General features: G+C 32.8%; 1 protein-coding gene and 1 pseudogene across 1 annotated transcript; both read left to right on the forward strand.

The window, feature by feature from the left end:
* Nucleotides 1–574: 574 nt before the first annotated feature.
* On the forward strand, nt 575–6,900 carry LOC103499468 (TMV resistance protein N-like). Its single transcript, XM_051084716.1, is given in 7 exon segments — nt 575–1,068; nt 1,305–2,454; nt 2,564–2,839; nt 4,536–4,603; nt 4,605–5,634; nt 5,714–6,204; nt 6,332–6,900. Coding segments are annotated over 7 exon segments (4,062 nt in total). The 5' UTR covers nt 575–589; the 3' UTR covers nt 6,900.
* Nucleotides 6,901–8,060: 1,160 nt separating this feature from the next.
* On the forward strand, nt 8,061–20,135 carry LOC107991302 (disease resistance protein RUN1-like; annotated as a pseudogene).
* Nucleotides 20,136–22,651: the final 2,516 nt, after the last annotated feature.

Genomic DNA, 22,651 nt, shown 5'->3' on the forward strand with positions numbered 1-22,651 from the left:
AATTCTAATTTTATTTAGAAAAGTTGGATTCATATTGTTTGAGAACCCATCCAATTAAGAAGGGGAGAGCAAAGTTATAACTTATTTAAAACACCTTTCATTTTGATTTATTGGCTTTTGTGAGAAGTCGGTTAAATATACAAAAATCAATTTTAATTTATGAATAATGAAGTTGAAAATTGAATATTTGTTAGGGAGTCAAATCTAAATTTAACCATTGACTTCAACTTAGATAAAACATGGTTATATACTTTCTGTACACTGTTATTTTCTTAGAAAAACAAACTCAAATTTTGAAAACTAAAATGGGAGTGGCTAGAGAATACGATGAAATTGGAAGCTGTATTGTATCAATCAAATTCAAAATACAAAGCCCCACTTCTTCACTGCGATGCCAACTCAATCAACTTATATTGAGAGCCTACGTTTCCTTCCTCAAACAAAAAAATTATATTGATAGTTGAAGCGTTTGATTTTTTCTCTTTATCTAATACATCACTCTTCAATTTTTGCTCTGCATTATTCTTCACAAATATTGCTACCGGTGTTTTCAATTTCTCTTTTCTTTAGTCTATGCGTTTCTTTCCTAATGGATTCTTCCACTGTTGCAACAAAATCACCGACTTTCGGATGGAGTTATGATGTGTTTTTGAGTTTTAGAGGTGAGGATACTCGCACCAATTTCACCAGTCATCTTGATATGGCTTTGCGTCAAAAGGGTGTCAACGTCTTCATAGACGACAAGCTTGAAAGGGGTGAGCAAATTTCTGAAACTCTTTTCAAATCTATACAGGAAGCTTTAATTTCTATTGTTATATTCTCTCAAAATTATGCATCCTCTTCATGGTGTCTGGATGAATTGGTCAACATAATTGAGTGTAAGAAGTCCAAGGGCCAGATTGTTTTGCCAGTTTTCTATAAGGTGGATCCGTCGGATATTCGAACACAAACTGGTAGTTTCGGAGAAGCATTAGCCAAACATCAGGCTAAGTTCCAAATAAAGACCCAAATTTGGAGGGAAGCTTTAACTACTGCTGCTAACTTTTCTGGTTGGGATCTAGGAACTAGGTATATATTTTCTTACCGACATTTTGTTTTTTCTATTCCAAATCTCATTTTTATGCTATGTTTGAATGTATGCATGTATATATGTACGTACATATGTATGTGTATGTATGTATTTTAATGAGCACACTGACCAATTAATTTTTATCTTAGAAGATTCATTCTCTCTCAAGATCCAATTTAATTAATTGTGTTCATCATCTTTTAATTTTGGTATATGATTATGCACTTACCAACAGGAAGGAGGCTGATCTTATTGGAGATCTTGTTAAAAAAGTGTTGTCTACATTAAATCGCACTTGCGCGCCTTTATATGTAGCTAAGTATCCGGTTGCAATTGATTCTATACTAGAATATATGAAGCTTCGTTCACATATTAATCTTTTTGAGAAGAGCAACAAATTCCATTATCAAACACAACATGAGTATGAGTTTGATACTGATGTTAACATGGTGGGGATATATGGCATTGGAGGTATTGGTAAGACAACTTTGGCTAAAGCTTTATACAACAAAATTGCTAGCCAATTTGAAGGTTGTTGCTTTCTATCAAATGTTAGAGAAGCTTCAAAGCAATTCAATGGCCTTGCTCAATTACAGGAAAGCCTACTCTATGAGATCCTAACGATTCATTTGAAAGTTGTCAATTTTGATAGAGGAATTAACATCATAAGGAATAGATTGTGTTCGAAGAAAGTTCTTATAGTTCTTGATGATGTAGATAGACTTGAGCAGTTAGAAGCATTGGTTGGTGGGCGTGATTGGTTTGGCCAAGGCAGTAGAATCATTGTGACAACAAGGAATAAACATTTACTTTCTAGCCATGGCTTTGATGAAATACACAATATTCTAGGATTGAATGAAGAGAAAGCTATTGAGCTTTTTAGTTGGCATGCTTTCAAGAAAAATCATCCATCAAGTAATTATTTAAACCTTTCAAAACGTGCTACAAGTTATTGTAGAGGTCATCCTTTGGCTCTCGTTGTTTTAGGTTCTTTCCTTTGTACCAGAGATCAAGTAGAATGGTGTAGTATATTAGATGAATTTGAAAACTCTTTGAACAAAGATATCAAAGATATTCTTCAATTAAGTTTTGATGGGCTTGAAGACAAAGTAAAGGATATCTTTCTTGATATTTCTTGTTTACTTGTGGGAGAGAAAGTTAAGTACGTTAAGAAGATGTTGAGTGCATGCCATGTAAATCTAGATTTTGTAATTATAGTACTCATGGATCTTTCACTTATGACGATTGAAAATGACAAAGTGCAAATGCATGATTTAATCAAACAGATGGGTCATAAAATAGTTTGTGGTGAATCTCTTGAGCTTGGAAAGAGGAGTAGGTTGTGGTTGGTACAAGATGTTTGGGATGTGCTTGTTAATAATTCAGTGAGTAACTCATACCCAAAGTATCTTTAATTTACTTATTTCTAAGACTTCAAATGATGACAAAGGTTTGTCAAATGTTGTTAATTTACTAAATATATGACTTTTTCAGGGAACAGACGCAGTTAAAGCCATAAAGTTGGACTTTCCTAATCCCACAAAGTTGGATGTGGATCTACAAGCTTTTAGAAAAATGAAAAATTTGAGATTACTTATCGTTCAAAATGCAAGATTTTGTACCAAGATTGAGTACCTACCTGATAGCTTAAAGTGGATTAAGTGGCATGGATTTCCTCAATCAACTTTGCCTTCGTGCTTCATTACGAAAAATCTTGTCGGACTAGATTTGCAACATAGCTTCATAAAAACATTTGAGAAAAGACTTAAGGTAAATTTTATTTCTATGCCTTAAATGGGTAGTTTACAATTTAAAATAATTCATAAATACACGGATCTTTGTTATAATACCTTTTGAATATAAGGCTTATTTTCTTTTTCTTTTTCTTTTTTTTTTTTTTTTTTTTTTTTTTTTGCGCTAAGTTTAGATACGATGTCTAAAGTTTATACGTATGTAGAAGTTTATATGTCTGAGGAGTTTATATATTTATGTGTGTAGTGGAGAGTTGTTTTTTCTAAGTTCATATGTTTGTGTTTAGGGTCCAGACTTGAGTTCATAAGTTAAAGGTTTCCATTTGCAATTTAAATTATAAGTAATATGTTTTTGTATAACTATCTATCAATGATAGACTCTTAGTAGTCATATGGCCTATCTTTAAAAGATTCTTATTTATGATATGATCCTTAAGGATAAACTATAGTATTGATACAATATTTTTAGAGCTTAAGCTAAATTTTTCTACATTTGCAATTTTTTTTATTATAATATATGTGTTAAAACTTTGAATCTAATTGTTATATATTTAAAAAAAAAAAGTAAATATATTGGCTCTATATGTTAATTAAGATCTTACCTGATTGGATTTGTTCTATAGGTTTGTCCAATTCTGTCCTTGTGTTCCAAGAATATATGTTTTGTGGTTAAAAAGTTGGTTTTTTTTAAAAAAAAAAAAATTACCTTCAGATTTGATTTTAATATAAAATCAAATTAAAAACTGAAACCAAATTTTCACTAAATTGACTAAATCACATTCTTAATCTCTTTAAGGTATCAATGGTTATTTTTACAATCTACTAAATTCAAAACAATATATGTCAGGTATTAATGGTTAATTTAATGTAGTGATTACTTAATTAAGGAAAATTGCATAAGATGATAAAAAAAAATTTAGAAAAAAACAGCTCATATCACATCTTTTTTTGCATGTTGCATAAATATGGCAAATATTATAGTTATCAGATGGTTATCAGAGTGCTATTAGAGGGTTATCCGCTTTTAAATTTGCTATTTTTATCACTATGTTATCCACTTTTAAATTTGCTACTTTTACAATTTATAAAATGCAGTGACATAGGCTTTATTTTCATAAATCTTTTTGCTATTTTTGTAAAAACCCCATTAATAAATTACGTATAAAATAAATTTAATTCATAATTATGTAATTTAACATATTATGCATAAATTATACATTTTAAAACTTCTCTGATTTGTTGCATTTTAAACTTATAATTACAATACAATTCAATTGGACACAGTATCAAACTAATAGTAGTAAAAACTAAAAGTGTGTTGTTGTCAACATGAGCGTTGCTCAATTAATACATTTGTATTATCAATTTCGAGATTAGAGATACGATGTTACGTCTTCACCCACCTTTAATTACAATACCTTAGGAAAAAAAAGGTGTGTTGCTATTTTATGCAATAGTTGTGGATTAATGCAAATAGATGAATATTCTTGATATGGATTGATTTTATCACTGATTTACTTTCATACATAGAGTTTTATTAGTTTGCCTAAATACTGATGAAGGGTTATCATAGATTTTTTACATATATTCCATTTTTTCTTCTATATTTACAATTATTTTTTTAGCTACTATTTTATCAAAATTTTGTTTGATATGCCAAGTTACATACCCCTTTCCCTTAATTATATTTTGGTTTCTTTTTCGATATGTTTTAGGATTGTGAAAGGTTGAAACATGTTGATCTTAGCTACTCTACTTTATTAGAGCAAATTCCTGATTTCTCCATCAAATCTTGGAGAGTTGTATCTCATCAATTGCACAAATTTAGGAATGATAGATAAGTCTCTTTTTTCTCTCCATAAGCTTATTGTCCTAAACCTTGATGGTTGTTCTAACCTTAAAAAGTTTCCAAGAGGCTACTTCATGTTAAGTTCTCTTAAAGAACTGAGGCTCTCTTACTGCAAAAAGCTTGAGAAAATTCCAGACTTATCTGCAGCATCAAACCTTGAGAGATTGTATCTCCAAGAATGCACAAATTTAAGATTGATTCATGAATCTATTGGATCTTTGGATAAGCTTGACCATTTGGACCTTAGACAATGCACTAACCTTTCAAAGCTTCCAAGTCATCTCAGGTTAAAATCTCTTCAAAATTTAGAACTTTCTAGGTGTTGTAAGCTTGAAAGCTTCCCAACAATCGATGAAAACATGAAATCTTTAAGGCATTTGGATTTGGATTTTACTGCCATAAAGGAGTTACCTTCATCAATTGGATATCTTACTGAGCTCTGTACATTAAATCTTACCAGTTGCACAAACCTCATCTCCCTTCCCAATACAATTTATTTGTTAAGGAATCTTGACGAACTTCTTCTTAGTGGGTGTTCTAGATTTAGAATATTTCCCCATAAATGGGACCGAAGCATCCAACCAGTATGCTCTCCTACAAAAATGATCGAAACAACTTCATGGAGCTTAGAATTTCCCCATTTACTAGTTCCAAATGAAAGTTTATTTTCCCATTTCACTTTATTGGATCTTAAATCTTGCAACATATCAAATGCAAAGTTTTTGGAAATTTTATGTGATGTTGCCCCTTTCTTATCTGATCTACGCCTGTCAGAAAACAAATTCTCTAGCTTACCCTCATGTCTCCATAAGTTCATGTCCTTGTGGAATCTTGAATTAAAAAATTGTAAGTTTCTTCAAGAAATTCCAAACCTTCCTAAGAATATACAAAAAATGGATGCCAGTGGTTGTGAATCATTGGTTCGAAGTCCAGATAATATTGTGGATATAATATCAAAAAAACAGGTTCGCCTCTAATTTCCCATCAATTTATATTCTTATCTTGTAAACAATTTAATGCATTATGAATTCTTATTCTCTATAGGACCTCACATTGGGTGAGATTTCAAGAGAGTTCTTATTAACGGGGATAGAGATTCCAGAATGGTTCAGCTATAAGACTGCCTCCAATTTGGTGAGTGCTAGTTTTTGTCACTATCCAGACATGGAAAGAACTTTGGCTGCCTGTGTTAGTTTCAAAGTGAAAGGAAATTCATCTGCAAGTGGGGCCCGAATTTCATGCAATATATTCATTTGCAATAAACTCCATTTTTCTTTTTCAAGACCATTTCTTCCATCAAAATCAGAATATATATGGTTAGTAACAACTTCTCTAGCGTGGGGTTCTGTGGAGGTGAATGATTGGAATAAAGTTTTGGTCTGGTTTGAGGTTCATGAAGCACATAGTGAGGTTAATGCAACTATAACAAGGTGTGGTGTTCATGTCACTGAAGAGCTCCATGGGATACAAATGGATGTCAAGTGGCCGATGGTAAATTATGCTGATTTTTATCAACTGGAGAAATTGCAACGTCTGTAAGTTGATTGTTTACTTGTTATTTATTTAGTCTCTTTCTTTTTCTTTTTTTTGGGAGTGAAAGTATATAATAGATCTCAAAGGGGGAGATGAGTATGTTATGATTTTGTTTTTTTAATGGCATAGGGATATTGAGGATCTTCTTCTCAAAAGCTTTTTAGAATCAGTCTCCTGCTGGTCAAATTCCAAAGCAATGTTGCATGCAGGAAATTATGATCCAGAAGCAATAATTGATTCCAACATACAACCTATGATTTTCCCATTGCACGTAACATATAATGGTGAAACAGTAATATGTGGAATGGAAGGCATGGGAGATACTACACTCGCCAACTCTTTATGCAATAAATTTAAATGGATGAAGGAGCACCTTTTCGAGATAAAGGAGCACCATTACAGTGAAGCTTTAGATAATTCTACAAGCATTTTCCATATCCGAGGAAGAGAGCTCCAGAGATTTTCCTGGTCATGGGCCGCCCACCATCGTAAGCGTGGAGATGGTAAAAGAGGAACCAATATCACAACCCATACAATATCCTCCAAATGCTATTTGATGCTCTTTCATGAAGTCGAGAACTGTAATGATATATTTGACTGGGTTGGTACACAGCGTTGGATTAAAACTTCTGGCAGTTCTAACGGAAGAGGTGATGTTCAGTTTCTGATTAAAAGGGTTGATATATCATTGCTCTGAAGCTTTCAATTTTTTAGTAAAAATTTACATTTAAACACCCTTTTTAATCTTTTTGGGACTTGTATTAATTTAAACACTATGATAATTAATATCAATTTAAATGCTCAACAACTTTAGTAAGTTTACATATCAATTGAACACCCTTTTTATTTAATTTAGATTTTGTTCAAAAAAATTTTTTTTTTTTCTTTTAGATGGAAAAAGATGTGTTATATACCCTAGATGCATCAAAAACATCCAACGGATAAGTTAGTCTAGCAATGCACTAATTATATCAAATATGAGATTCTATCTCAAAATCAATTAACAATGAAAGGAGTAGCTTATCTCTAGTCTCCTTGATTTTTTCAATATGGGACTCAACAACATCTCAATAGGAAACTCACTCTATGCGGTAACGTCAATCTTCTACCTGTTGAAACTCACTCTTCTCTTTTGTTTGCAGAAAAGTCTCACCCACTCTCTCACTCTTTTTACAGTATTCTTTTTCTCCTTCGGTTTTGGTTTCTATATTTCAAACATCAAAAGTTGCTTTGCTACTACCACTTTATTATTTTTTTTTTATTTGCTGTTGTGATCCTATCTTCTGCACAAGCTTCAATCTTCTGCACTTCTAAACGAAACCAAATGAAATTAGTTACATTTAGATTTAAACCTCTGTAAATAATTTTTGTTAGAAAAAGGGACAACAAATAATCAAATAACAGCTTTAAATCCTAGCTTAAAGCAGGAAACATATAGATTAAGAACAAGAAAAATAATATTGATCATCTGTTCATTTGTCGTTTTTTAATCATCTTCTTGAAGAATATGTTAGAATAAAAAGCTCTACCTTCTTCTAAGAGTGGATGTAAGCAATTTTTTGACAACTATAATATACACTTGTATATTCTTCTCTTCGTCCGCCGATATGCACATTTGAAAGATGTTTTCCCTTGAAACTCTATTTTCTCTTCTCTCTCGGTGAGCATGCAAAATAAAAATCAGAAAAGAAGGGAGAAAGTTGAGAGGACAGCTTGCAGAAAGATGAAAAGGTGAGAGGAAAGAGGTAAAAAAAAAAAAAAATTCTGCTTTGTACACATGTCTCAAGACACTAATTTCAAAATTCAAAAAAGGCCTACTTTTTCTTGACATTTGCATTTTTTGTTTTTGTGAGAGAGAATGGTTTCTTCTGTTCTTGGAGATGAATCATCTTCTTCTTCTCCCAATTTCAATTACCATTATGATGTGTTTTTTAATTTCAGAGGAGAGGATAGTCGCTCCAATTTTATCAGTCATCTTCATATGGCCTTGCGTCTAAAGGAAATCAACATCTTCCTAGACGACAAACTCAATAGGGGTGACCAAATTTCTGTTGAAGTTAAATTAATCTAAACTTAATACATGAATTTGCATATTTCATGAATAGTTGAGATACATGGAATAGTTAATCACTAAATACATTGATATATGAATAGTCACATGTATTGATATTTATTGTTAATGACTTTTAATATATTTTTCTACTAGTATAAATATGTGTAAGGTTTCTCATTTGTAAAATAAGAAAGAAGGTAAGAAATTCAAGTTTAAGAAATATTATTCAAGTTCTTTCTTCTCAATTGTGTGAATAAGAGAACAATCTTCTTCTCTTGTTTCTTGATTTGTATTGTAAGGGTCTATTACGTTTCCAACAATTTATGAGTCTCTTCTCAAATCTATAGAGCGATCTAGACTTTCCCTCGTTATTTTCTCTAAAAATTATGCATCTTCAGCTTGGTGTTTGGATGAACTAGTGAAAATAATTGAGTGTAAGAAATCTAAAGGACAAGTAGTTCTTGCCAGTGTTCTACAAGGTGGATCCGTCCCAGGTTCGAAAACAAATCGGTGGGTTTGGGGAAGCATTGGCCAAACATGAAGCTAATAAGTTATTAACCAACAAGATACAACCATGGAAGGAAGCTTTGACTTTTGCTGCTGGTTTGTCTGGTTGGGATCTAGCAAATTGGTAATTCTTTTTTTAATCTGGGAAGACTCATTGTCCAAGTGAAGTTTAAATTTATCTACTATTTCCGATTTTCATTTTTTTTTTATGATGTTACTTTACAACAGCAAGGATGAGGCTGAACTTATCCAAGAAATTGTTAAACGAGTGTTGTCTGTAGTAAATCCAATGCAATTACTACATGTAGCCAAGCATTCAGTTGGAGTTAATTCTCGACTAAGGAAAATTGAGTTGGTCTCTCATATTGGGTCCGAAGGTGTTAACATGGTGGGGATGTGTGGCATTGGAGGCATTGGTAAGACCACTTTGGCTAAGGTTTTGTACAACAAAATTGCTAACCAATTTGAAGGATGTTGCTTTCTACAAGATGTTAGATGAGAAGCTTCAAAGCATGGGCTTGTTGAACTACAGAAAACCTTACTCAACGACATCTTAAAGGAGGATTTGAAGGTTGTCAGCCGTGATAGAAGAATTATCATAAGGAGTAGATTGTTCAAAGAAAGTTCTTATAGTTCTCGATGATGTGGATCATCTTGAGCAATTAGAAGCACTAGTTAGTCGTCGTGATTGGTTTGGTCAAGGTAGTAAAATCATTGTGACGACAAGGAATCAACATTTACTTTCTAGCCATGGATTTGATAAAAAGCATAAAATTCAAGAATTGAATCAAGACCATGCTCTTGAGCTTTTCAGTTGGCACGCTTTTTAAGAAAACTCATCCATCAAGTAATTATTTAGGCCTTTCAAAACATGCTACAAATTATTGTAAAGGTCTCTCTTTGGCACTCGTTGTTTTGGGTTCTTTCCTTTGTGGCAAAGATCAAGCAGAATCGAATGTTATATTAGATGAATTTGAAAACTCTTTGAGAATAGATATTAAAAATGTTCTTAAATTAAGTTTTGATGGACTTGAAGACAAAGCAAAGGATATTTTCCTTGATATTTCTTGTTTACTCGTGGGAGAAGAATACAATTGTGCTAAAAAGATATTGAGTGCATGCCATTTGAACATAGATTTTGAAATTATGATACTCATAGATCTTTCACTTCTTACGATTGAAATGGGTAAAGTACAAATGCATGAGTTAATACAACAAATGGGTCATAGCATAGTTCATAATGAATCAGCTAAGCTTGGAAAGAGGAGTAGGTTGTGTCGCTGTGGTTGGTGCAGGACATTTGGGAGGTGTTTGTTAATAATTCAGTGAGTAACTCCTACCTACAGTATTAAATAATTTACTTATTTTCAGGACTTCACCTGATAATAACTGTTTGTCAAAGTAAGTTGTCAGTAATGTTAAATTACTAAATATATGACTTTGTAAGGAACAGATGCAGGTAAAGCCATAAAGTTGGACTTGCCTAATCCCACAAGGCTAAATGTAGATCCATGAGCATTTAGAAGCATGAAAAAATTGGGATTGCTTATCATTTGCAATGCACGATTTTGTACAAAGATTAAGTACCTACATAATAGCTTAATTAAAGTGGATTGAGTGGCATGGATTTACTCATCGATCTTTGTCGTCGTGCTTCATTACCAAAAATCTTGTTGGACTAGATTTGCGACATAGCTTCATCAAAAGATTTGGGAAAAGACCCAAGGTAAAATATATTTCTGTCACATGTGAATTTTGACTAGAGATTTCTTCATTGTTTTTCTTAAAAACTTTTAATGGGTAGCTTAACTACATTTAAGGAAAAGCACAAATATGTGATTTAGCAAAATTTATGCCGAATTAACTCCTGCTAGTTATATATTTTTAAAGAATTTGCAAAATATAGCAAAATTTATTAATGATAGGTAGATCTATCACACAACAATAAACTCCTACTAGTCATATAATCTATCATTAATTGACTTATATTAGTGATATGATATAATAAACTCTAAGAGTTTAAGCTAAATTTTTCTATATTGATATTTTTTTGCTTTGTAATATATATGTCATCATTTTGAGTCTGGTTGTTATATCTGCAATTATCATAATGCAAAATATTATATGGAAAATTGAATCAGATGATAAAAAAAATAGAAAAATAGCAACCTATTACACCTATTTTTGGCATATTGCAAATATGTCAAATATGACAAGCAATTAGTTATATCAAAGGCTATTAGAGAGTGATGAGATCGCTGTCCACTTTTAAATTTGCTACTTTTGCATCCTTTTTAGAATGGCTACTCTTCGTCATCTCCCTCAATCCTGCACCATTGAGAAAAAGGATTTTGTCCTCTATGTGGACAACCGCACGAGAGAACTAGAGCTACTTATCACTGAGGTAGGACCATATAAATCTACCTCTATCGTTGTCACCCTAGAATCATTGGAATGTCTTAAATCCACTTTCAAAGCTCTCCTGGACACGCCACGAACGACAAGATTCTTTTTGGAAAGGCGTTTTGAAGAATATTGTTGTGGGTCCAAAAGACTTACAACGGGAAAGGTTATATAGCAGAAATCTACAAAGTGGATAACAGAGGAAGGAGATGTTGCATTCTTGTTCTTGAAGGGACAGATAAATCGGGTTGGGCTCATTTTGCAGATCTTCTAAATGATAAAAAGGAAGCTTCCACAAAAGTCAAACTTACTACAAGGATGGTTGACAAAAGAAAGAAAATAATCTGCTTTAGCTCAGATACCGATTCAGACAGTCAAAGATCTTATGCGATAGTGGTTATTAGAGGAAGCTCATCGGATGAAGAAATTCACCATATATCTACAAATGCAAATACTAGGGAAAAAAAGAAGAAGGGGGAACAGACTGACGAAACTGCTTTCGATTGGAACAAAACTGTTGTACTTATAACGAGATACTTCCACGATGACTTGAAGAGAATTATAGAGAAACTGAAAGAACAACTTGACCTACCTATCAACTACAAACCTTTCCATGCCTACAAAGCATTAATTTTCTTTGAAGACAAAGAGCAAGCAAAGCTGATTTGCAAAAACAGAGGATAGACAACTGTGGGACGGTTCTATGTGAAATTTAAAGAATGGAACCACAAATCACATGCGACTCCGAAAGTAGTGCCGAGCTATGGTGGATGGATCAAAATCCGGGTATTCCATTGCACGTGTGAAACTTAGAAAGCTTCCTTCAAATTGGAGACGCATGTGGAGGATATATTGATGTGGCCCGCAAAACCAGAGAACAATCAGATCTCATTGAAGCCTCTGTCAGAATTAAAGACAATTATTCAGGTTTTATCCCAGCTTTTATTAAGTTGTTTGATAAAAAGGGCAGAGTTACATTGTTCAATTTATTGCTCAAGCAGAAGGGAAATGGCATTTGGAAAGAAATCCAAGCATCCACGGTTCTTTTACCAGAAAAGCGGTGATTAATTTTGACGAATTCAATTTGAAGTGTGAGTCTTACTATTTTGAAGATAACTTAGCCATCTCATCGGAAAAAATCTCGTCGGATATGATTAGAAAGAAAAAAGACGAACAGAAAATCCATTGCAATGGCTCGCTTCCAGAAATTAATAAAAAAAAATGGGAACAATGATGGAAAAATTAAATTATGACGGCAACAGTGACTCAAGTGGGAAAAGAAAGATGGAGGTAGACAATGATTTGATGTTGACAAGAAAAAAAGGAGGGAAAAAATTTTTCAGAGGAGAAAATTCAAAACGGTAGGCCCAAAGAAAGGAAAAAGAAAGGTTTCCTTCGATTATCCCAAAAGCAAAATTTTCTTCTATGATTCTAAGAGTGCCCCAACGGCGCCCATAAGGATAAAAATCCCAGAGGGAAGCCCAAAGAGAAATCTCCTGAAAAATAACAAAAAAAGAGACCAGAGGAAAGGAAAGCAGTTCTACAAGAAAAAAGCCCACCATCACGTGTCGGCCTATTGAAGGAAAGTAGCAAAAAGCAAGGCATGCTTAAAATTCATCCTAAAGAAGATGAAAATAGGCCTCCTGCTATCAATCTCACAGTGGATCTTGGGCCTCTGTCCCTTATATCTGATGAATTCCTTTCCAGCCCAGAACAGTTCTCCTTCTCTCCGTCTCCAACTTCCCCTTACGCACTCAGATATTATAAAAGACAGTATAGGACAGATGCTCACAAATGAAAATGAAAACAAGGATAAAAAAAAGAAGAAAAAGGCGAAGGTGAAGGTAGCAATTTCAAGAAGTAGATTGTGGACTGTCTTAAAATAAACAATCTCAAATTGGCTCCTATTGATTTAGATATTAATATGAATGTTGTTTCTGATGTAAACAATGGCAGCTCCATTGCCAGTGTCATTGAAAAGAGGCAAGATAATTATTTATGAAAGTTGTCAGTTGGAACATTAATTAGAGGGTTATGCTCTCCCTCAAAAAGAGCTCAAATAAAAAACCTCATTTCTTGCTACCATCCTGATTTCATGATTTTAGTTGAGACTAAATTAAAAGCTGTCACAAAAAATATTGTTAAATCCTTATGGAGCTCGATCAGTATTAAATGGCATGCTGTAAATGTTGTTGGTAATTCAGGGGACATCCTGATTATGTCGGACGACCTCCATTTCAATATGACAGATTTCATACAAGGGCTTTATTCCATCTCCATCAAAATAAGAGTTCCAAATGGGTCGATTTCCTCAGCTTGGTTGCTTTCTGCTCTGTATGGATCTGCTAGCCGTAGAAACAGAAACAACTTCTGGTCCGAATTAGAAGAGTTCAATATAAAGTCCTCCCTAAATTGGCTATTGGCTGGTGACTTTAACGTGGTGAGATACACCTCTGAGACTTCGGCACAAAATCCGAGCAATTACAGTATGAGAAAGTTCAATGCCTTCATATCAAACGCAACCTAATCGATCCTCCTCTCACCAATGCCAATTTTACTTGGTCCAATCTTAGAATTTAATCGGTGTTATTAAGAATTGACATACTTTTATGTTCTGCAGGTTGGGAAAATATGTTCTTGATGCATTATTCCAAAGTCCTCTCTAGAAACATCTGACCATTTCCCGCTTCTTCTTGAGTCATCCAATATCAGTTGGGGCCTTCTCCATACAAATTTATTAATCAGCATTTAAAGGAAACTTGGTTTAAAAACAACATTGACGTATGGTGGAAAAATTCGATGTAAAACGGTCATCTGGGATACTTTCATAAGGAAGCTCAAATAAATATCTTTCTCAATCAAGACTTGGAGCAAAAAAAAATAAAAAAGTTAATGAGGATGATAAAAGAGCCTGGATTAAAGAAATCGATGAGATTGATAAATCTGAAGCTTCTAACCAAATTTCAAAAGCTCAGAGCATGCGTAGAACTTTCTTAAAGGCCGAGATCAACCAATTCGATTATAAAGAAGCACAAATTTGGTCTCAGAAATGTAAGAGACTTTGGACCTTAGATGGAGACTAAAACTCATCCTTTTTCCACAGAATTTGCTCAAATAGACAAAGAAGAAGTTGCATTTCCAGTATTATTTCAAAAAGAGGGGATCTCTAGAGTACCAACGAGGCGATCGAACAATCTTTCTTGGAACATTTTGAAGACATATATAAGAACAACAATATTGAATCTCCTTGGCCTATAGACAACCTTCATTGGTCTCCTATTTCCTCTAGGCAACAAGAGGACCTATGCTCTTTCTTCTCTGAAGAGGAAGTTCACATAGCTCTTAAATCCTTCACAAACAACAAAAGCCCTGGGCCCGATGGGTTTACTATGGAGTTTTACAAAAGAACTTGGCATCTTATTAAAGGCGACATCTGTAATATCTTCAATGACTTCCATGCCAACTATATTATTAACAAAGCTATAAATGCTATATACATTGCTCTGATTGCTAAAAAAGATAAATGCTCGGTTGCTTTGGATTAAAGGCCTATCAGCTTAACTACATCTCTATACAAGCTTATTGCAAAAGTTATAGCAGAAAGGCTAAAAGAAACTCTTCATACTGTTGCTGAAAACCAGATGGCGTTCATAAAGGGAAGACAAATTACGGATGCCATTTTGATTGCGAATGAAGCAATAGATTACTGGAGAGTCAAAAAGGTGAAAGGTTTTTTGATCAAGCTGGATTTAGAAAAGGCTTTTGACAAAATCAGATGGAGCTTCATAGACTATATGCTTCTTAAAAAGGGTTATCCTCACAGATTGAGAAATTGGATTAAAGCTTACATCAGTAGTGTCCAATACTCCATCATTATCAATGGCAGACCGAGAGGCAAATTCCAACCTTCACGTGGCATTCATCAAGGAGATCCCATCTCTCCCTTCATTTTTTTCCTTGCAATGGACTACCTCAGTCGGCTGATTGAAACGCTGGTTGATAAAATTAAAGGGGTGAGTTTAAATGACAATCTTAATCTTACACATCTCCTTTTTGCAGATGACATTCTACTATTCGTTAAAGATAATGAAGACTCCCTCAAAAATCTCAGGAATGTCATTCATCTTTTCCAACTTGCTTTGGGCTTAAATGTCAATTTAAACAAATCCACCATCTCTCCCGTTAATTTTGGTGCTTCAAGAACAAACCAGATTGCTACATCATGGGGTATTAATACACACTTTCTTCCCACAAATTACCTGGGAGTGCCTCTCGGTGGGAAGCCCCTTTCCAAAAGCTTCTGGAAAAATATTAACGAGAAAATCAGCAAAAAAAACTGTGCAGCTAGAAGTACTCCTTACTCTCTAAAGAAAGGAAAATTACATTGATAAACTCCACCCTTTCCAGCCTTTCCACCTACCAGCTTTCGGTTTTCAAAACTCCTTCCTCCATCTACAAAAGTGTTGAACAAAGTTGGAGAAACTTTCTTTGGAACAGTCCAAATGAAACCCGAAAATTGCATCTGGGTGGTCGGTGGTTTCTTCGCCAAAATAAAAAGGGGTCTTGGAATCAGCCGCATCAAAGATACAAATTTCGTGCTTCTAAACAAGTGGTTATGGAGATTTATTTATGAAAATAACCCCTTATGGAAAAGGATATTATAACAGCCAAATATGATAGCCCAGTTTTGAGAGATCTACCATATAAAAGTAAATACAACATAAGCAGAGCCCCATGGCCTTCTATCATTAAAGGTCTGAACTGGTTCCGCTCCCAAGTTAGCTGGAAAATTAGAAATGGCAGTAGCTTTTTTTTTTTTTTGAACAGCCACTGGCTCTCAAACAGCCCCTTTTCTACTCACTATCTGAGACTTTTTGCCTTATCTACTAAATAAAACAGCTCTATAAGAGACATGTGGAATACTGACACGCTTGATTTGGAGCTTAGTCCAAGAAGACTTCTGAGGGACTGGAAAATTTCTCTATGGGATGAGCATAAAGCCTCTTTAGATGCTTAAATTATTGTTGCTGGCAGTGACACCTCGAAGTGGAAACTTAATTCTGATGGCATGTTTTCGGTTGCTTCGGTTAAGAAAGTGATACATTTAAATGATTCGGGGGAATTGCCTGTACCGGATCAGAAAATTTTTACAAACCTGTGGAAATCTAGTCTGCCCAAAAAATGAAAATTCTTTATATGGGCTATTCTACATGACAGCATAAATACAGCCGATCAGCTTGTCAAAAGGCTCCCCAATCTATGTTTGAGGCCAAACTGGTGTGTTCTCTGTAAAAGTAATTAAGAAGATAGAAGCCATCTATTTATACCTTCCCCCTTTGTTGTGTTCATTTGGAACCACATTGGCTCTCTCTTTAACAGAAGCTTCTTTTTCCACAGTCCCAAGGAACTTTGTCAACATATTTGTGGCTAGAATGAAAAAAGCAAAAAGAACATCATCTTTTTCAACACTATTGCTTGTGCTCTATGGAATATTTGGTTGGAAAGGAATGATAGAATCTTCAATAACAATGAGAAGACAGCTAAGGATACTTGGGAAAAACATTAAAGCTTTATCAAGGCTGTGGACTAGCAAATCCAGACTTTTTTCAAATTTCACAGCTTCTTCTATTGCTTTGAACTTACATGCTTTTGTATAATGTTACTTTTGGATTGAGGGTTTATCTCTAGTCCTTTTTTTCTCCCTGCTTCTTTGTACTGATTGCAGATTGATTAATGAAGTGGGGATGATGAGGGTGCTAAGGGGGTGTCCACCTAGTGGAGATGTCTGGGTGCACCTACTGACCCAATGTATCTTTTTCAAAAAAAAAATTGCTACTTTTGCAATCTAGAAAATGTAATGATATGGGTTTATTATCATAAAAATTTGTGCTATTTATGCAAACACCCCATAATATATTGGGTAGATTCTTTTTATGTTATGACCTAACATGAATAAGATTTGTTATATAGAAGATTGTCCAATTATACTGTGTCCTTTAGTTCCATGATTTCGTTTTGGTTACGTTTTCTATTTTTTTTATTTTTTTTTTTAATTTGATTAAGATCAAACCAAATTTAAAATTGAGACCAATATATCACATTAAATGGTTAGTTTACAATCTTCTAAATTCAAAATAATATATTTTAGGTATAATGGTTACTTTACAATAATAATTAATTAATACTTTACTTATAAACTAAAATTAATTCAAAACTATGTTTAAATTAACTAATTCTCATGCATAAATTACATTTTTTTTAACTTTTGTAATGAGTTGCATTCTAAACTTATAAAACACATTCAATACACAAAGTATTAAAATTTTAGTAGTAAAAGGTTTTGTTACTTGTAACTCAAGTGATATAGTGTTTGTACTTTAATTTCGAGATTATATGATTGATTCTCTCATGCTTTGGTTAGAATACCTTTTAGAAAGAAAGAAAAAGTGTGTTGTTATTTTATGCCATGGTCGTGGATTAGTTCTGTGGAATAATGCCAAATAAATAGATGATTATATCAAGATTTACTTTTGAATATGGAGTTTTATTAGTTTGCCTAAATATTGATTAATGGTTATTATAGATTTTCTTTACCTATATTTTATGTATTTCTATATTTACAATTATTCTTTTAGCCACTATTTTAGTATTTTATCTAAATTGTGTTTTGATAAGCCAATTACATACACCCTTTTCCTTTTGATTCTTTTTCAAATGTGTTTTAGGAATGTGTGAAAGGTTGAAGCATGTTGATCTTAGTTACTCTACTTTATTAGAGCAAATTCCTGATTTCTCTACAACATCAAACCTTGAAGAATTGTATCTCATCAATTGCATCAAGTTAGGCACGATAGATAAGTCTGTTTTTCTCTCTCAATAAGCTTATTGTCCTTAACCTTGATGATTGTTCTAAGCTTAAAAAACATCCAAGAGGCTACTTCATGTTAAGTTCTCTTAAAGTTTTGAATCTTTCTTACTGCAAAAAACTTGAAAAAGTTTCAAACTTATCTGCAGCATCAAACCTTCAAAGGTTGCTTCTCTACCAATGCACAAATTTTAAAAGTAATTCATAAATTTGTTGGATCTTTAGATAAGTTTCAAGGTTTGAACCTTAAACAATGCACTAAATGGTGAAGCTTCCAATCTATCTCAAGTTAAAGTCTCTTCGATGTTTATTACTTTCTGAATGTTGTAAGATTGAAAGCTTCCCAACAATTGCGAAAACATGAAATCTTTATACAAATTGGATTTGAATTTTACTGCCATAAAGGAGTTATCTTCATCAATCGGCTATCTCACTGAGCTAACTCATTTAAACCTTAACAGTTGCACAAGCCTCATCTCCCTGCCCAATACAATTTATTTGTTAAGGAATCTTAAGGAACTTCTTCTTAGTGGATGTTCTATATTTGGAATGTTTCCCCATTAAATGGAGCCCAGTACCAAATGAAAGTTTATGTTCCCATTTCACTTTGTTGAATCTTCAATCTTGCAACATATCAAATGCAAATTTTTTAGATATATTATGTGATGTTGCCCCTTTCTTATCTGATCTACGCTTGTCCAAAAACAAATTCTCTAGTTTACCCTCATGTCTCCACAAGTTCGTGTTCTTATGGAATCTTGAATTAAGGAATTGTAAGTTTCTTCAAGAAATTCCAAACCTTCTCCAAAACATACAAAATTTGGATGCCAGTGGTTGCAAATTGTTGGCTCGAATTCCAGATAACATTGTGGATATAATATCAATAAAACAGGTTCGATTCTTTTCATTCATTTTGTTCCTATCTTGCACGTAGACGTTTTGATGCCTATGAATTCTTATTCTCTACAGGACCTCGCATTGGGTGAGATTTCAAGAGAGTTCTTATTAACGGCCATTGGGATTCCATAATGGTTTAGCTATAAGACTGCATCCAATTTGGTGACTGCTAGCTTTCGTCACTATCCAGATATGGAAAGAACTTTGGCTGCCGGCGTTAGTTTCAAAGTGAATGGAGATTCATCTTAAATAGGGGCCCGAATTTTATGTAGTATATTCATCTGCAATAAACTCCATTATTCTTTATCAAGACCAGTTCTTCCATCAAAATCAGAATATATGTGGTTAGTAACTACTTCTCTAGCTTGGGGATCCATGGAGGGGAATGATTGGAATGAAATTTTGGTCTGGTTTGAGGTTCAACAAGGTGTGGTGTCCATGTCACAGAAGAGCTCCATAGGATACAAACGGATGTCAAGTGGCCGAAGGTAAATTATGCTGATTTTTATCAACTGGAGAAATTGCAAAGTCTGTAAGTTGATTGTTTACTTGTTATACTTATTTAACTTTTTCCTTTTTTTTTTTTTTTTTTTTTTGGAGTTGAAGGATGATAAAATCTCAAAGGGGGAGATGTGTATGTTATGATTATGTTTGTTTAATGATATGGGGATATTGAGGATCTTCTTCTCAAACGCCTTTATGAAGAAATGTCGTGCTGGTCAAATTCCCAAGCAATGTTACATGCAGGAAATTATGATCCAGAATCAATTATTGATTCCAACATACAACCTATGATATTTCCATTGCACGTAACATATAATGGTTACACATTAATATGTGGAATGGGAGGCATGGGAGACACTGTGCACTCAGCCAACTATTTATGCAATAAATTTAATTGATCAAATAACAATAATCGGTTAGATGATTCTACAAGCTTTTTGTATTTTCGAGGAAGAGGGTCTCGGCCTGGAGGTTTCTTGTCGCGGCTCCCGCACAGTAAGCGTGGAGATGGTGAAAGAGGAACCAATATCACAACCCACACAATATCCTCCAAACGCTATTTGATGCTCTTTCATGAAGCTGAGAACTGTAATGATATAATTGACTGGGTTGGTACACAGCGTTGGATTAAAACTTCTGGCAATTCTAACGGAAGAGGTAATATTCAGTTTCTGATTGGAAGTGTTGATCCATCCTTGCTGTGAAGCTCTCAATTTTTAGTAAAATTTTACATTTAAACACTCGTTAATTAATTTTTTTGGACTTGTATTAATTTAAACTCAACAATAGTTAATATCAATTTAAATGTTAAACAACTTTGGTATGTGTACGTATCAATTGAACACCCTTCTTATTTAATTTAGATTTTGTTCAAAAATATCATGTGAAACATATTAGTAAAATTCTAAATTGTCTTGAAGTGAATCGATTTAAACTCTTTAATAAGATTATACTTGATTAGGGTATTCAATATCTTCACTTTCTCCCACCGCTAGGTAGTGATAGAATTAACACTAATAATGATGTTAAACCAACTATAACTTAGGGTTGTATAAATTTTCAAATGTCTGTTTCAAGGGTTACTTGCATAAATGACAAAAAAAAACGTAAAATAAAAGTATATGTAGAACAGGGATAAAATAATTACATATATAGCACAAAAATAGTAAAAGACTAAAATATCCACATCCAACCATCATTTTGGGCATTTTTTGCCGAATTTCTCAATTTGAAAATTATCAGTGATAGAATCTATCATTGATAATTGCTATTGGTGATATATGCTATCACTGGTGGCTTCAATTTTAAAAATAATTGTTTCACACACTTCTTCTCAACTTTTTTACGTTGAAAGCTATCAGTAATAGCTACAATTAGTGAATATCACTAATAGTTGTTACTGGATATTATCACTAATAGCTACTACCAGTGATAACTTGTCATTGTTACGAATATTTTTTCTGTTTTTCTACAATTGAAAGCTATCATTGATAGCTATTATACATTGTTATCACTAATAGATGTATCATTATAATAGTTTTTAATTTGAGAAATATGTTATCAATTGATATAATTGATATCAGCTATCAACGATAACTTTTATTAATGATAGCCACTGAAGCGTAGAGTTTTCAATTTGAGAAATATGGTTTCAGTTGTTATAGTTAACTGCTATTGCTGATAATTGCTATCATGTGATAGCTTACAACTTAAGAAATGTGCATATCAGATGTTATATCATAAATATCTTCTATCAACGATGTTGCTATTAATTGATATTCCTGATAGCTATTACAGGTAATTTTTCTAAATCCCAATCAACGTAAAATGATATCACTGACATCATCTATCAATGATTGCATGCATTAAAAGGATATCACTAATAGCAACTATATAAGCGATAACATTAGAAAAATATTTTTTTATAAGTGATATCTCCTACATATCTCCTACATATCAATTTTAAATTGACGAGGCTTAGTTAAGCTTTCAATTGATATTTTTTATGGCTACTATCAATGATATTTTTATACGGTTATCGCTTACAATATCTATCAGTGATAACAACGCAGAAGGATATCACTGATAGCATATATAAGTAATATCCCTAATATGCTACTATATATCAATGATATCAATGTCATGTTACTCTAAAGTGATATTGTGGATGTTTGTTTTTAGCATAAATGGGCAAAGAAAAGAGATTGAATTATCATGCTATCGATATAATAGATTTGAATCACTAATAACATACTATTCATACGATAGCTTTTATCATTGGTAGTATAAATGAAATTGATATAGTTGCAACTTTTGTTTAAATAAGTTATTGATTTTATGTTATGCTATCAACATTTATATCATTTAAAAATTCAAAGTTCAAGTTATCAGGAATAAATTTAAGCAAAACATATTGACATATTAGACATGATGTCATTAGTAAAAGTCATCAGTGATAGTATGATATACTGATGTACATACTACAAGTGATAAACATATTGACATCCTATTAATAATGACTTTTATCACTGTCGCCATTGATAGAAGTCATCACTGGTAGCATAAGAGAAAAGAAATTGATCGGCAAAATTGGCCTTCTAATTAAAAAAATTTACCATATGTATATTAAATAATTACCATTTTTGCAAATACTATTCCCTTATGCGATATATTATATTTATTTTATATTTCGTGCTATATGGTTCAATTTTCCTTTGTTAATATTTGAAAACAACAAAAGGTATCCACAAAGTATCTTCTATTTAAAGTAATTTTTTAATATTTTAAATAATTATAATACATTTTAAGTAAAAATATCATTTTGGTCCGACTTTTTTTAATTTAGTTAATCTTAAAGTTATTTTAACCAACATTTTAAACTAGAAGTATTTTGGAAAAAAAAAAAAAAACTTACATCTTCCCTCCAAATCTATTTTTCTAATTTAAAATGTTGTATAATTAATTAAAATAATAAAAAAGAAATAATTGTGTGGCCTTTAAAACCTAATCTTTAAAACTTGAGAATTAGAAAATGTTGTCTTCAGATATAGCAAAACGAACAAAAGTATTTATAAAATATAGCAAAATTTCGGAATTTATCAATTTGCACTCCATTGATAGATTTTAAAATTTTGCAATATTTTATCAACATTTTTAATAATTTCCTCATTTAAAATCATTTTTCAATTAAAAAAAGTTACATTATAACCCTATTCTTCAA

Source organism: Cucumis melo, chromosome 5, assembly GCF_025177605.1.
Source record: "Cucumis melo cultivar AY chromosome 5, USDA_Cmelo_AY_1.0, whole genome shotgun sequence".
Taxonomy (NCBI): Eukaryota; Viridiplantae; Streptophyta; class Magnoliopsida; order Cucurbitales; family Cucurbitaceae; genus Cucumis; species Cucumis melo.